Genomic DNA, 15,003 nt, shown 5'->3' on the forward strand with positions numbered 1-15,003 from the left:
GCAGCTCCTGCTGATATAGCTACTGGCTCTTGAACAGGTGGATTAACTACGCTGATGGGAGAGCTCTTTCCCATTGGCTTAGAGCATCTTCATTAAAGCGCTACAGTAGCGCAGCTTTATTGGTGCAGCTGTGCTGATGCAGAGTTTTAAGTGTAGACTTGCGCGTAGTCCTCTATCCTCATCTCCCAGGAAAATGTGACTGGCTGTTCTTCTGAAAGTTACCTTTCTTTACTTACTTGCTTACAATGTTTTGGCTTTAATTAATTTTTTTCATTAAGACATTTGCATTCTGGTGTTTTTTTAAGTAGATTAGAGCTTGGATTTTTATAAAATGGACTGAAACAAAGCTTGCTGCACTGATGTTTCCAGATAGGTTCTTTGGAGTTTTAATACACTTTTAACCAAGAGATCTTTTCTAAATAAATTCATTTATTGGGAAGAACGCTATTTTAGTTGATAGTTTGATGTACTTCAGTTTCTTTGTACAAACAGCTTGTTGAAGTCCATATACAGTATATGCCTCATCGTATTGCAGAACTGCAGTTTGATGTATTGGTGAAAGTACAGTTATGGAGATGGAGGGGATAAAGTTCAACATTACATCATGTGTTAAGTGGAGGAAAAGCTTATAGTGGACAGACTAGGTTTGTAAACCTTACCCTCCACCCCCCAGGAAGACGGATTGTTTGATACTGTGTGCTGCATTATCTCTAGTTCAAAAAGTAGTCTCCATACTTATGGAGCTTGGATCAATTTCTTGCTGACAGCTGTATAGTGCTGGATTACCCAAGATATGATACACCCCTGTGGGGGTGGGAGAGCTTTTCTTTCCTTACCAGTACTGGAGTAGTATGCAGATATTCTAAATGGCCTATGTGGTAACTCTCTTACACAGGCTGTTTGGTTTCAGAATAAAGGAAGCCAAGTTCCACCTACTGGCACAATTTGGAAAAATTTAGATTTTTTGTTTGTTTGGTTTTATTTTTGGGGAAACTGGGAGAATCCCAGGTTGAAAAGTACATAAAGAAAATCTCCTGCCACACACAGATAATACCTTGGTGTAGAAATCAAGAGGAGACCTTGAGCCTTAAGCTTTCCTAAAGATGACTTAGCCATTAATACAAAGTACAGCTGATTATGTACTGACTCCTGTGTCATATCATGTTATAAAAGTTAACTCAGGTTGCAGAAGCTCTTTGAACTATCTCAAGTATGAAACAAGCATTTAGTAAGTTAAATGTATAATCACTTCTTGATATCAGGCAGCTTACATTACTGGTATTTTTGATGCGCTATCCTTTTGCTGAGCATGGTGCCTTAAACTGCTTGTTCCAAGCTATTGTGCAATTTCTAGATACAGTCTTTGAATTTTCTGTGTCTTGTCACATTTCACCCTGTGGGTGTTTTTTCATTCTGTTGTACCATTTCTCAGGAGCCACTCCTGTTATTACCTCACTTACACCTAAATTCTTCAGTATCAGATTGTATCAGTTGCATTTGTCAGGATAATGGTACTAGCCAACCTAAAATGTTACTTTTTTTGCTCTTTTTTTTACATTTTGTAATTTAATTTACATTTTGTTAAAGAGAAATTGTTGTAACTAGTTAGTTTTGCTCTTCAACACTTCACAGTTACATGCACCGCTTAACAAATCTTTATTTTCAGTATGTGTTTGGTATTTGGTGTCACTAAAGTTACTCTATATTATCAAAAAACTTAAGGGATACTGTGTGGCATTCGAAATCTTATTGCTGCTGTCTTTTCTAATCTGATGTTAGGTGGTATGAAATTTTCAGTTCCATAAAATCAGTTTCTTCACAATTAATGATGCTATGTAGCCATTAATTCAGTTAAAACAATATAATTGATAAATGCCCATATGATGCTTGAGTGAGCTTGGCATTAGAGCCTACATTACATATAGCGTAATTAAAATCATCCCCAAAGCCAGTAATTTTGAAGTAGACCCATTAACTTCTTTTTTCTTTTTTTTTCTTTTTTTTTTCTTTTTTTTTTTTTTGCTGGATTATGATGGATCAGTTGTTTCTACATGCCTTTCCCAAAGTTGCACTGTGTATTTGCCCTTTGTTGGCTTCTTATTAAATCCTCCTGATTAATTGGTCAACAGAACTCCAACAGTGTCCTGCTGAGCAAGCAGCAAAGAATCCTGTGGCACCTTATAGACTAACAGACATTTTGGAGCATGAGCTTTCGTGGGTGAATACCCACTTCGTCAGATGCATATATCTGTTAGTACATCTGTTAGTCTATAAGGTGCCACAGGATTCTTTGCTGCTTTTACAGATCCAGACTAACACGGCTACCCCTCTGATACCTGCTGAGCAATTTATTTCCTTCTTCTCCTTCACTTCCATGTATTTGGCATCTTCATACAAACTGTTTTGAGTATAGCATTCCTCTGCTGTTTTCTTTTGCAGACCTGTGAAAAAGCGTGTACGTTTTCAGTGCTGTATGCCTTCGTTGTGCTGGAGTTACCTCTGGGAGAGGCAACCCTTTGCTGCTAAAACCTCCCTGGAATACATACTCACATTACTTAGTCTGTTGCCTTGAGTTCGTAAAATACTTTGTGCTTAGTCACCTCATCACCATTCAAGTCATCTGTCTCTGTTCAGTGAAGCTCTGTGTAATATTTATACTATTTGTTTATTATGGTAACTCCTAAAGGCCGCATCTGCTCAGGCCTATCCCGTCTTTACTTTCTGAAGATTTTTGTGCAGGAGTGAATTGTTACTGAAAATGATGAAATTTCAATGAGAGCTGGACACCTAACTCCCTTAAATTCCTCAGTAATGCTACTTGAATAAAGTAGTTGCAGTAAACAGACAGATTATGCATTCCCTTTTTTTATTGTTTTTGTTGTTCGTGAACTAGAAAATCCTTTATAGATAGCTCTGGTGACCTTACTCAGCCCAGAATTTGGATGTAGCTATGCTGAGAATTTAGCATGATCTGAGGTTCAGTTAACTTAGCATTAGTGAGCACTATTTTAAAAAATAAAAATAAGCACCATAATATTTCCCCCCACCAATGTATTTTGAACACTAATCAAGGCCTGTTGAATTCTAAAATCCTATGATTTTCTTTCATACAACTGCATCAACATACTGCAGCAGGAAAGTAAAACAGTGAAAGATCACAAAGATAGCAACCTCCCTCCTCTCTTCTTTCCCCTCCCCCCACCTTCCCCTGGGAACCAGGATGTCTGGCAGCCCTGCACCTAGAGGCTGATCACTGTAGCTGTAGCTTTCTTTTCAGAGCCATTTGTACTGCTGAAAAGCTGAGCTGCGATGTATACTAAATCTTTATTGGTATAGGCTGGTCTTCACTATGAGGTCCCCTCCATTAGCACCAGAGCATGACACCCACCATAAAGCTGTTTGCACAGAGGTAAGGAGGTCAGGACCAAAGGAAGCTAGAGGGAGAAAATTGAGGGAAGCTGCAGTGAAATGCTATGCAATCCAAAACTGCCACGGGAGAGAGATGGTAAGTTGGAACCAGCTTCCCAAACACTTGAAATATCGCACTGAAATAATGCTGACTTGTCTCATATTTATCATTGATTGGTCTACAATTTCCTCAGACCAGCTTGTATTTCCTCTTCTGCAGTGGTGCTTTTGGACTGGATTTCCAACACTACCTTACATCTAAAGTGGGTTTGACATCTTACCATTGCTAGGTTGCTCTTCATTCCTCTGCTGCTAGAATAGGTTGGCTCTCTCTTGTCAGTGTGGTTTTAAACACTAACCCTAATAAATATATTATTTTTTTTAACATAGTTTCTTTTCCAGTTCCCAAGTACTATTAGATCAAGTCATTCCTCTTGAAGGGCAGGATGTAGGACCCCAATAGAGGAAGAATCTGATACTGGGATCAAATACAGTTCTCTTTTAAGAAAATGGTTCCACTTTTATCTCGGATTAACCCTTCCATACTGCTATCATAGAATGAGAGTATTTGAGGGTCCTGATGTCAGACTGGCCTGTTGGTCATCAGCAAGAGATCAGTTATATTTCTAGTCCGACTCCTCTCCCTCCCTCCTTCCTCCCCGACTCTTACACTGAGTGACTGTAGAGGCTCTTTGCCGCGGATACTGTGGTACATAGGGGAATAAACATCTTAGATTATCTGAACTTCAATGCCAAACAAGTTCTTTAATCAGGACTGCAAACTCATATTGTTAATTCATTGCACAATTTACAGATGAAAGTCCTATCTATGCCTAGTGGTGGGAAAATGCCTTGTATGGGAGATCTGATCTTGTAGGAGCTAGTTTGTGTGGCGCCTCAAATAATATTTGGTCAGTATGTGATCATTCTATGAATAAAACTTTTGCTAGGTTTGGGGCCTGGGTTTGAAAAATATTCCTTACAGCAGTGTTTCTCAAACTGGGGTCGCCACTTGTGTAGGGAAAACCCCAGGTGGGCTGGGCCGGTTTGTTTACCTGTCCTGTCCGTAGGTCCAGCCAATCACGGCTCCCACTGGCCATGGTTTGCTGCTCCAGGCCAATGGGACTACTGGAAGTGGCGCGGGCCAAGGGACTTATTGGCCGCTGCTTCCAGCAGCCCCCATTGGCCTGGAGCAGTGAACCACGGCCAGTGGGAGCTGCAGTCAGCCGGACCTGTGGATGGGGCAGGTAAACAAACCGGCCCGGCCTGCCAGGGGCTTTCTCTACACAAGTGGCAACCCCGGTTTGAGAAACACTGCCTTACAGCAAGAAAAAGTTGAAATTCCACTCCAATTATTTTCTGTCATTTATCTGCCAAGTCAGGATTCTGTTTCTCCAGTGATAACATCAGTAACTCCTAAAGCAGAGCAGGGAGTTCAGCTCCCTGCTCTGTTTTAGGTGTCAGTGATGTCAGATGTTTGTTACAAAATTATAAACACAGAACCTTGAACTCAGTTTTTGGCAAACTAATAATCTTTCAGTCCACTTTCAAGTCATTGTGACTTCACTTTAGCATATAGGTAAAGTTTGATAATCATATAAGTCCCTCAGCTTGTCCCTGAGAGTCCTGTTCTGAATTGTTAGGTTGATTATCCAGATAAAAGCAAAGTTTTGTTCTTGTTCAATAGCAATGTAGCAGAAGAAAAAAAGTCAGACCTTTAATGGTTGCTGTGTACTGCCTGCTACATCTTGTGCTTCATCCTCTACTTTTGCTGCAGCTCTTCCTAGTCTCTTTGCTCTATGATAGTTTTTCAGTTATTTAAACATACCTTTAATAAAATAAAAGTAATCACGTTGGTGGCTATCAGTAACAGAAATGAGAGGGGATTAAGGCAACTTTGTGAAAGTGGAAAAACTAATAACTGAAGTCAAAGGGGCTCTTAGTTTGTTTTGGCAATAATTCTACCCTGGCTTTTAAAGGAGCCACCTCAGAATGCAGTGAGTCTGGCATAGCTGCAAGGATTCAGAATCGAGAAAAATGTGTTTCAAAATATGTCCCCACCAAACTGAAAAAGTAGATACATGAGATCTAGATTTCTCTAGAGCAGAGATTTCTATGAATGTACTTTACAGACTGAAGTAGTAGCAAAAGGCATCCTCCCTAGAAGAGTTTGTGTTTGTCATGCTGCCTCTAATATGAATGAGAAGGGAAGTATAATTCCACTATCCACACTGGTGGGGGGTTTTCACAGAAGGAAAATCTACTGGTCCAAATTGCCATGCATGTAATTGCCTCTAGGCCCTGAACTTAGGGTATTGTATGCTTTGGAAATGTGGGTCGATAATTTTTTTTAAGTGTGGTTATACTTTTGGAAATGTTTCTTAAATGATATCATGGAGTTCCATTTTTTCCCCTTAGTGACTTCAGGATCGAATTTGCCAGTTTATAAGTGAAAATGTTTTTCTAACCATTGGCGTGAAAGCTCCCCCTGGGATCTGAAAGTCAAGCTGGATTTTTGATGGCGCACACATTACCAGCAAAGTTCCCTCTAAGCTGTGCTGCAATGTAGCAGGCTATCAAGGGCCGCGCAAGTGGGGAGAGGCGCCTCTCCCCCAGCCCTGGAGCTGCAGCAGCCACGGAGAGGCACCTCTCGCCCCAGCTGCTGTGGCAAGAGAGAGCTGGGGGGAGTCCTCTCTCCCTGTCGCAGCCCCTAGGTAGGCCTGCACCCCAAACCTCTCATCCCCAGCTCCATCCCAGAGGCCACAACCCCAGCTGGAACCCTGACCTTCTGCACCCCAACCCTCTGCCCCTGTCCCTCCTGCACCCCACCTTCATCCCTGGCCCCACCCCAGAGCCCACACCCCCCAGCTGGAATCCTCACCCCCGGCAGACCCAACCCTCTCCCACATGCCAAACCCCTCAGCCACACGTGACAAAATTCATTCCGCACATGGATGTAAAAAATTAGAGGGAACATTGATTACCAGTAATTCTGAAGTTGGAACTTTAATGATTATATGTGAAATAGAATAGAATCCAGCTCCCACATAGATGTACTGGCTTTGCAGTGCTATCAGGATTGAAAACCTGTATGAGTCATAAAGCTATGCCTCAAAATACCCACAGGGAGCGGATTTATTGATCTTTACTACATGAGTACTTTGCTGATCATACTGGCACTTCAAATATTATTAATTCTTTCCATACATCTTCTGTGACTGCACAGTGAACAGTTTAAATACAGGTGAAGCTTAAAGATGTTTAGTAATTCTCACATTCTGATTAGCGACATAAGCTAATAATGAATGGAATTCAAATGAGCTGGTGACCTTTGCTAACTAACCTGTGTGTATCTTTGTCACAGTACTATTGAGGTCATTATACCTCCATGAATTTCCTTTCATTTATTTTAGGTAATTTGTTACAGTAACACGGGAGGTTACAGGGAGGCCCACTACAGTGAAGGGTGAGGCTGGGTGCGCACTGTTTGTTGTTTTTTAATTCCTCATTCTCTCTATCCTTCACAAATGGACTGAAAAAGTGAATTTATGAACACTGGAAGGGAGGGGAAGGGGAGCAAAGAAAAATACATTGTTCTTGGATATAGGTCAAATGGAGCTGCATGTAATAGTACATAGCTGTTTATCTTAGATGCTGAAATGAAAAAAGGAAGGTGGTCGTTGCTATAATATTCCTCATGGAGATAGCCTCCGTTTACATACTGGCCTTTTGAAGCTTGCCCAAAGAGATGAATAGCTGAGAGGGACTGAAAAGGGAAACTTCACACAGTTCTCACAAATTCCACCAGTGATACAGAAGAGAGGGCAGGTCTGAGTTGTCATAAAAGCATTATATTTTATGTATTTCATATTTTAACTTATATAATTATGTATTTACTTTTTTCCCTCTGTTTATCATGATGGGGGAAATCCCATATTGTGTCAAGTACTACCTTGTCATGCTTTCTAGTCACATATTTCATGTTACTAAGGATTAACAGTCAAGAATTTCATCTGCTTCCTTTCTGAGCAAACCTGATTTCTAGATTAAATCACAGCTCTGTTCCAAGGGCTAATTAATTGAAAGATTAAATAGCCTGTTTGTAAACAATGGTGTTGATGTCTTGGCAACCTTGATGATATTTCAGCAGAGGCTTCTTATGCAGCAGAGGCTTCTTTAAGTGGTATAAACCTTTTCTTCCAATTAATGTCATTACTGAATAATTAGCAACCAATGTTTATATTACATTTATAAAAAGACAAGTAAATTATGCTAGATTTTATGCATTATGCCAAAGAAAAGTAGCTTTCAGTTATGTAAGTGGGATCAGTGGATATTTTGATTTGAAACTCTATCTGTCAATGTAGAAATTAGTTCTGTTTTTGACAGCATAAGAAAACCCCTGTGGAATTAGGCACCAGACTAACTTTTGAGAGTGCATTTTCATGCACCACTTATACCTCTCCTGGGTAAGGCTTAAGTGTGTAATTTTTCTTGTGTACTCTTAGTTGTTAAAGTTTATGATTAAGCTTTTCAACTAATCAAAGGAGCCATTTCCATTAATAGTTATGATGAAAACTCTCAAGGAGCAAGTACATATTTTAGACATAATATGTTCTTTGCTTTGAAAAATCAGTTTTTGAGCCAGGGAGAGTTATTAAGGAGTCAGAACAAGGACTGGAAGTCAGGACTCCTGGAGGCCATCCTTTAATATGCCACTGACTAGCACTATGACCTTGTGCAAGTCACAAACTGAATTTATCCCTCTAGAAAGTAGAATACTTTGGATGGAAATCACCATGTCACTCCAGTTACTGTTTTTTAAAGGTGTGTCTACACAGCAACTAAGAGATGTAATTCTGAGCACAAGAGCAAATGCCTAAAAATAGTGGTGTGGCCAGGCTGTGGTGGCTTAGGCTGACCATCCAAGTACAATCCTGTCTGACCACCTGGGTACCTACTTGAGCACTTAGACTGAGCTGCCACCTGTGCAACTGCACTGCTATGCAGGCACTAACTCAAGCAGAACTAGTGCATATATGTCTGTGTGTGCTGGGAATTACACTTCGCAGCTGCTGTGTAGGCATACCCTAAGAAGATTTGGCATATTTTAATCATCCACTGTCTAGACTATGCTCCTGAAGTTGACTGTCATTTTCATGGCAAACACTGATAGATAAATTAGCTGTTCAGAGCTAATCTCCATAGCCAGCAGATTCACTTTAGCTCTAGAACTAGGTCTTTCCTCCATTATGAGATATTGCCTTCTCAGACCCAGACTTGTGAGGCTGGTCATGCAGTCATGGAGCCTTCCTGAGTAGTGCATCCCATGCGAGGTTGTGTGCATATCCCTCAAATCTAATATTCCATTTTCCAAAAGTGTAAATATCCTGGCTTCCCCAATGGAGTTTAAGAAATCCTCTTGTCATGCAAAATGAGTCACTACAGGCATATAACTTTGCAGCACCTTTGCAAAGGACTTTCTTTCAAAGGTTTTGTAACAAGGTTAGGGGAACGTTGAGGCAATATTATGTATAACTTTATTATATTCCCTGTCTTCCTGCACCTCAGCTTAATTCTTTGCTGAAGCACAGACTAGGATTGTGTATTTTTTAAGTTTCCTGAAACCATTACACAAAATTAAACTTCAGGGCTGTTGTATGTAAAGCCATGATAAGTAAGTGTTGTTGATTCTCAGTAGACTTCAAAGGGACTGACACATAGTTTAGTAAATAAACTTTAAATACACACAGAAATTATTGTAAGTAGTATAAAGCATTGTAAATAGTATTTGGAATTCTGTGGCTAACTTTCAACAAAAACTGCTAGGCAGTAAGTCTACTAGTGTTCCTTGTACAGATTTCCCTACTTTTAGCATGCATGTACATATGCATAAACATTTCCCTTTGATCTTAGTTATTTCAGTCTTTATAGAGTGATCATACATAGTGTGTCACCTCAACTCTTAACAGCTTTAGAAGAATGGCAGCATCACAATCCTTTCAAACTCTTCAAAACCCTGTTGGCAAATAAACAGTTGGGATCTCCACAGCTTGCATCATTCCAGCCCTTGAGTTAATAGTTGACTGATCCTACATTGGTGGTGAAACAAATGGACAGCTTCTATCCAAAGTAATGGCCCATCCAGCCCTCACTTCAGACACATTTCTTGGTTTTACATCAGTCAGCCTCTGAGTCCGTAGGGCTGTCTTTAACTTCTGTATTTGAAATCTTACAGCCATCCCTCAAGATGCTCTGAGAGGGTAACTAGGTGTGTCACCTGTCTGGTGGCTTACTTCGAAAACTTGCTGTACAGCTTCAGAAACAGCTACTGAGCAGCATGGCTAGTAACTGCCAAATACTAATTTGCTGTGGTAGTATAACCAGGCTGGTCCCCAGGATATTAGAGAAACAAGGTGGGTGAGGCAATATCTTTTATTGGACCAACTTCTGATGGTGAAAGAGAGAAGCTTGTGAGCTACATGGAGCTCTTCTTCAGATCTAGTTCTGCATGTGTCTGGGCCCTTCTGAGTTACCCTGTCCTGCTCTCTGTATGTGAGCAGAGACACAGTATTTGAACTAATCCTTGTCTCTGCCCCACTGTTTCCTCTCCCTTTCTTTGCGCCAACAAATCAAGTGCTGCAGTACAAAGTCTCGCATGGTTTGCTGTTACGGTGAGCCAAGAAGAAGAGCTGAAGACTTGGGTGTTCCTTATTCAGGAGGCTGTGTTGGCTGATGGATCCTGATTAACCTCTGTGCTCTTGCAGCCCAGCTCCATCACCTAAGGCCTCTTCCGGTTCCAAGTAAGGATCTTTAAAATACGCACAGCAGCAGACTTCAACCCATCTACTGATCCAGGAATCAAAAACTTGCAGATTATATATTTCTACCAAAGAACATAAGGCTTCAGGTCAGTTTTGTTTTCTTGAAGATATAAGAGGACTGTAGATCTGTCAGCAAAGAAGACTAAATATTGTCATATACAGAAATACTCCAGGCTACTAGATCCAACAATCAGATCAAATCATGTATGGGGGGGCGTGGTTTGTAGAGAATGGAATTGAGGGCTGGTTACAATGGGTTGATGTTTATACCAACAGAACATAGGAATGTTTAGTTTAAGGGATATTCACTTGCCCTCTAGTTGTTCTCTGTCCCAAAAGCTTCTGTAGCCACCTGCTCAAACTCTAATCTTCTACAATGTACAGCACTAACTTCTGAGAACAGCTGCATCTTGGGAAAGTCACCACCTTACCAACACAGTCATTAAAACTGAACGGCTCCTCCTGATAGGCAAAGTGGGATGAGAGAAATAGTTACTTTAATTGGGGTGGATAATTAATTTTGTTAGACCATGGACATATACCCATGTAAGCTGTATCAACAGCATTTTTAATTTGCTGTAATTGCTCTTTATAACATGTTTTAAATACCCTTTAGTCATACAGCGATATTTAGAGCTTCCTGATATAAAACCACCAATGTTTACGTTTCCAGATGAGTAGAAATATTAAAACCTAGTCAACTGGGGACCGAGGTGAAAGGCATTTCAGCACATTGTAAAATGAAGAGCCTGCCCTGAAGGACTGGCCACACAGCATCTGGGCACTGAAACAGGATGAGGTTCCCTTCAAAGTTCAGCAACTTCATCTTTGATCATCCTGCAGAGGTTGCTATGGAATAGTGGAAGGTAGTTACCACTCTGACAGAGAAGTGAGGAATGACACCTAAAACTTGTAAAACCCAGAAGGTGAGTAGAAGGTGAGGCAAAAAATCAGGCTTGTGTTTTGACATGGGGAGAACCCATGTGCTTAATATTCCACACCCATGTTTTTTTGAGTCATCAGTTATGTCTGAAGGTTTTCTGATGGTGTTCCTGGGCTTGTCTTCACTGCAATGTTAGTGCAAGTTAGTACATGTCTGTTACTGCACTCACGCCAGCCTAGCTTCAGTGAGAGAGGCCACACTTCAGAACAACACTGGAGTTGCAATGAGAGTATGTCTACACTGCAGTTAGACAGCTGTGGCTGGCCCATGCCAGCTGGCTTGTGCTAAGGGGCTGTTTCATTGTGGTGTAGACTTCCAGGCTCAGGCTAGAGCCTGGGCTCCAAGATCCTGCGAAGTGGGAGCATCCCCAAGCCCAAACATCTTCACCACAATGAAACAGCCCCTTAGCCTGAGCCCTGCAAGCCCCAATCAGCTGTTATAGGCCAGCTACAGGTGCCTGAGGGCTTGTCTACACTGGCATTTTACAGTGCTGCAACTTTCTTGCTATGGGGTGTAAAAACACACCCCTGCATGCAGCAAGTTTCAGCACTGTAAGGCACCAATGTAAACAGTGCCCCAGTGCTGGAGCTACGCCCCTCATTGAGGTGGTATTTGTTAGAGCACTGAGAGAGCTCTTTCCCAGCACTGCGCCACAACCACACAAGGCACGTTAAAGCGCTGCCTCGGCAGTGATTTACTGTTGCTGGTGTAGATTAGCCCCGGCAGCGCTGCGAAGTGTGAATGTAGTCGGAGCGGCAGCGCTGGGAGACAGCTCTCCCAGCGCTGCATGTAAACCACATCCTTTACGGGTGTAGCATGCAGCACTGATTACACTGACGCTTTACAGCGCTGTATCTTGCAGCGCTCAGGGGGGTGTTTTTTCACACCCCTGAGTGCGAAAGTTGCAGCGCTGTGAAGTGTGGGTATAGCCATGGCCTCAATGATTGTATTAGCTGCTGACGAGTTTGTAACTTGAGATGTTGCATTACACCTGCATTACTAACTCGAGCATCAGCATCACTCGAGTTTCAATACCCAACCCCACCACCCTTACCCCGGCCAGTTAGCTCAAGCTTAAAGCTCCACTTAACTTGACCTAGATATTTGTGTGTGGACAGAGTCAAGTCAGGGTTAACACTCAAGTTTTATAGCTCAATCTAACTGTTCTGTGAAGATACTGCCTGTCTTCCAATATTTTTTTCTCTAAATCGGGGCAATAGCTCATGTTACTATTTGGCCAGTATGCTTACCAAATGTGGAAATTTTGATTGGTGGGAATAATTAGCTTGGCATCAGAGTGTACCGTGGAGTGGAGCTCTCCAAACCAGGAACTGAATTTGTGCATTTCAAAAGTTTATTGGAACCACTGCGAAGTAGATAATGGTTACAGGCCCTGAGATGAACAGTATATGACCTATCCACAGAGTTGGTGACATGCTCTTGAATGAGGGAAGTGTATCATGCACTATGTTCTCTTGGCACTGATCCCCACCTCCATCCTTTGATGTCATACATTACTGACAGCCAAGCTGATTAGCAATTAACTGAACACAGGTGCTGTCTTCTGGTACTGTCTGGACAATAAATTAACATGTCTTAAAATAACTTCCTCCTTTAGGGTGGGTCTGCCTTTCGTTGGGGTTATTTTGAAGGTCATTTATCATTAAGCAGCTGATCACGAGCCCCCCAAAATGATTTATAAGTCATTGCCTCACTTTCAACTAATGACCCCCTAAAACACATAAGGCACCCATTAGTCTACTAGTTAAGAGGATACAGTTCTTGTCTAAATCCTTTTCCTCTTGGAAGAGGTCTGTATCCATGTTAGAGCCCTCAGAATCTATTCTGTTCTGTCTTCCTAAGAATTAAGACTGGAAGCCGGTTCCAAGAGCTTGTTGTCGTGGTTTCTAGATTGCCCAGAAGAGGTCATGCAGAAGCACTTGCAGCCTCTGTCCACTTGGGTAGTGAATAAGACTGAGATTATAGCGCAGGGGTAGGCAACCTATGGCACGCGTGTGGAAGATGACACGTGAGCTGATTTTCAGTGGCACTCACACTGCCCGGGTCCTGGCCACCGGTCTGGGGGGCTCTGCATTTTTAATTTATTTTTTAAATGAAGCTTCTTAAACATTTTAAAAACCTTATTTACTTTTACATACAACCTTAGTCTAGTTATATATTAGAGACTTATGGAAAGAGACCTTCTAAAAATGTTAATGTTCTACTGGCACATGAAACCTTAAATTAGAATGAATAATTGAAGACTCGGCACACCACTTCTGAAGGGTTGCCGACCCTTGTTATAGCAGCTTTTCCACACTCAGTGACCCCATTTTCAGCCATTCAAAGCTTTCCATAAATGCTCTGATTAAAAATGGCGAAATATTTTTAGTTCTGGGAGAAGGGGCGATGATGACTTTGTTTGCCAAACTTGTCCACATAATTCACAACTTTCCACACTGTCCTTCACCTTATAGGTGCTTAAATCTACTTGATTACTCATTTCTGCATCTGTTGTTAAAGGGCCTGGGAAGTAAAGAATCTCTCGCTCTTCTTCCCCCCCACCGCCCTGTAGATGGAGAAACTAAGGCAGAAGATAGTTTACCCACATTTCCCAGACAAAATTGATGTAAAATGTGGGGTGAGGATTTAGGAGTTCTGGCTTTCAGTCCTCTGCTCTGATCATTTGACACTACCTATGTTTCAGCAAAACATTTTCTTCCCCATTTATAAAAACACTCTTTCATAGCTGCCCTGATCACTTTCAAGTTGACAAGAAGCACCTTCCCTCTTGCTTTATTAATTTTCAGAGACCAAGAGCCTAACTTCAAATCTCCTCCTGTCTGTGTCAGTGTCTAGAAGTATTTTTAGTGGGCTCAGAAATGTTTGTGATGCGTCCATGTGACGAGGGCAGTTCACTTGTTTGGAGTTGCTGTTGATTTCTAGAATATCCATTCAGGGCTTTTGCCAACATACACAGGGTACTCCTGTTTCATATTACAGTGACACTGCTTTGTCAGGGTAGAATTCAGCCCAGCATGGCTGGAGCCTGTCTCTGCTAACCTCATTCCGTAGTACAGCATGTTCAAGCTAAGGAGAGGCATTTGTGTAGACTGCAAATTCCTTCACTTACTTCAGAACCAGTATGGAAACCTCATTGACTTCTTCTGAAACAGTATGTTTTTTCTTTTCTCCTCAAATGTGGTGATAGAGTTGTAAATATGGCTAGTAAATATGGCTATGAATATCTAGGCTCAGTACTTCTGTCAGGCACAGCTTACAACTTTATTATTGCATGCTAAAATTCTGTATAATGGCTGCTGTTTACTACTACGAAAGAAACAACATTAAATATATATCATGTACTTTCTATTGTGTAACTGAATAACCACATTTCTTCATCTCTTTGGATTTGTGAGGAGAGAGACTTGACACTTGTATATTGCCTTATCTGTTGTTGCCCCAACTCTGAGTATTAAAAATTAGAAAACCAATTGTGCTCCTGATGGACTACTTGTTTTTAAAAGGTTTGTTCAGTTTTACTGTGTGAGTGGCTCTCGTGATGAGAGATGGCTTGTGTGCAAAATTAAAGCTGTTTTGGTTCGATGACTTACTAGAAATAATTTTTAATTCAAAAGGTCCTTGTCTTTTGGCTCCTTCTTAGGGCTGTTCCAGCTATGGTAAGTGACTTTTCTTTCCCCCTTGATAGCTGAGGCGAGACTTTTCTGCAGCAGTACGCAAAAGAGATGCTGAACTTGCATCTCAAGCAGCATAGAATGTTCAGAATTTGACAAAAAATGCAAAGCACAGTTTTGCCTGCCAGTAGGT

The 15,003-nt window shown here is 41.4% G+C and overlaps 1 protein-coding gene across 6 annotated transcripts in view; it reads left to right on the top strand.

Annotated features, from left to right (window-relative positions):
- TMCC1 (transmembrane and coiled-coil domain family 1) overlaps positions 1–15,003 on the top strand; it is a 202,867-nt gene that overhangs the window by 127,093 nt on the left and 60,771 nt on the right. Inside the window, exon 1 of one of the 6 annotated variants that reach the window (XM_030568959.1) lies at positions 14,238–14,350. The exons of the other annotated variants lie outside the window; for them this stretch is intronic. Within the exon in view, the coding sequence (XP_030424819.1) occupies positions 14,321–14,350 (30 nt within the window). The 5' untranslated portion in view covers positions 14,238–14,320. Of the gene's footprint in view, positions 1–14,237; positions 14,351–15,003 lie in introns of those variants that run through there. 6 annotated transcript variants of the gene reach the window in all.

This window comes from Gopherus evgoodei, chromosome 7 (genome assembly GCF_007399415.2).
Source record: "Gopherus evgoodei ecotype Sinaloan lineage chromosome 7, rGopEvg1_v1.p, whole genome shotgun sequence".
In the NCBI taxonomy this organism is placed as follows: Eukaryota; Metazoa; Chordata; order Testudines; family Testudinidae; genus Gopherus; species Gopherus evgoodei.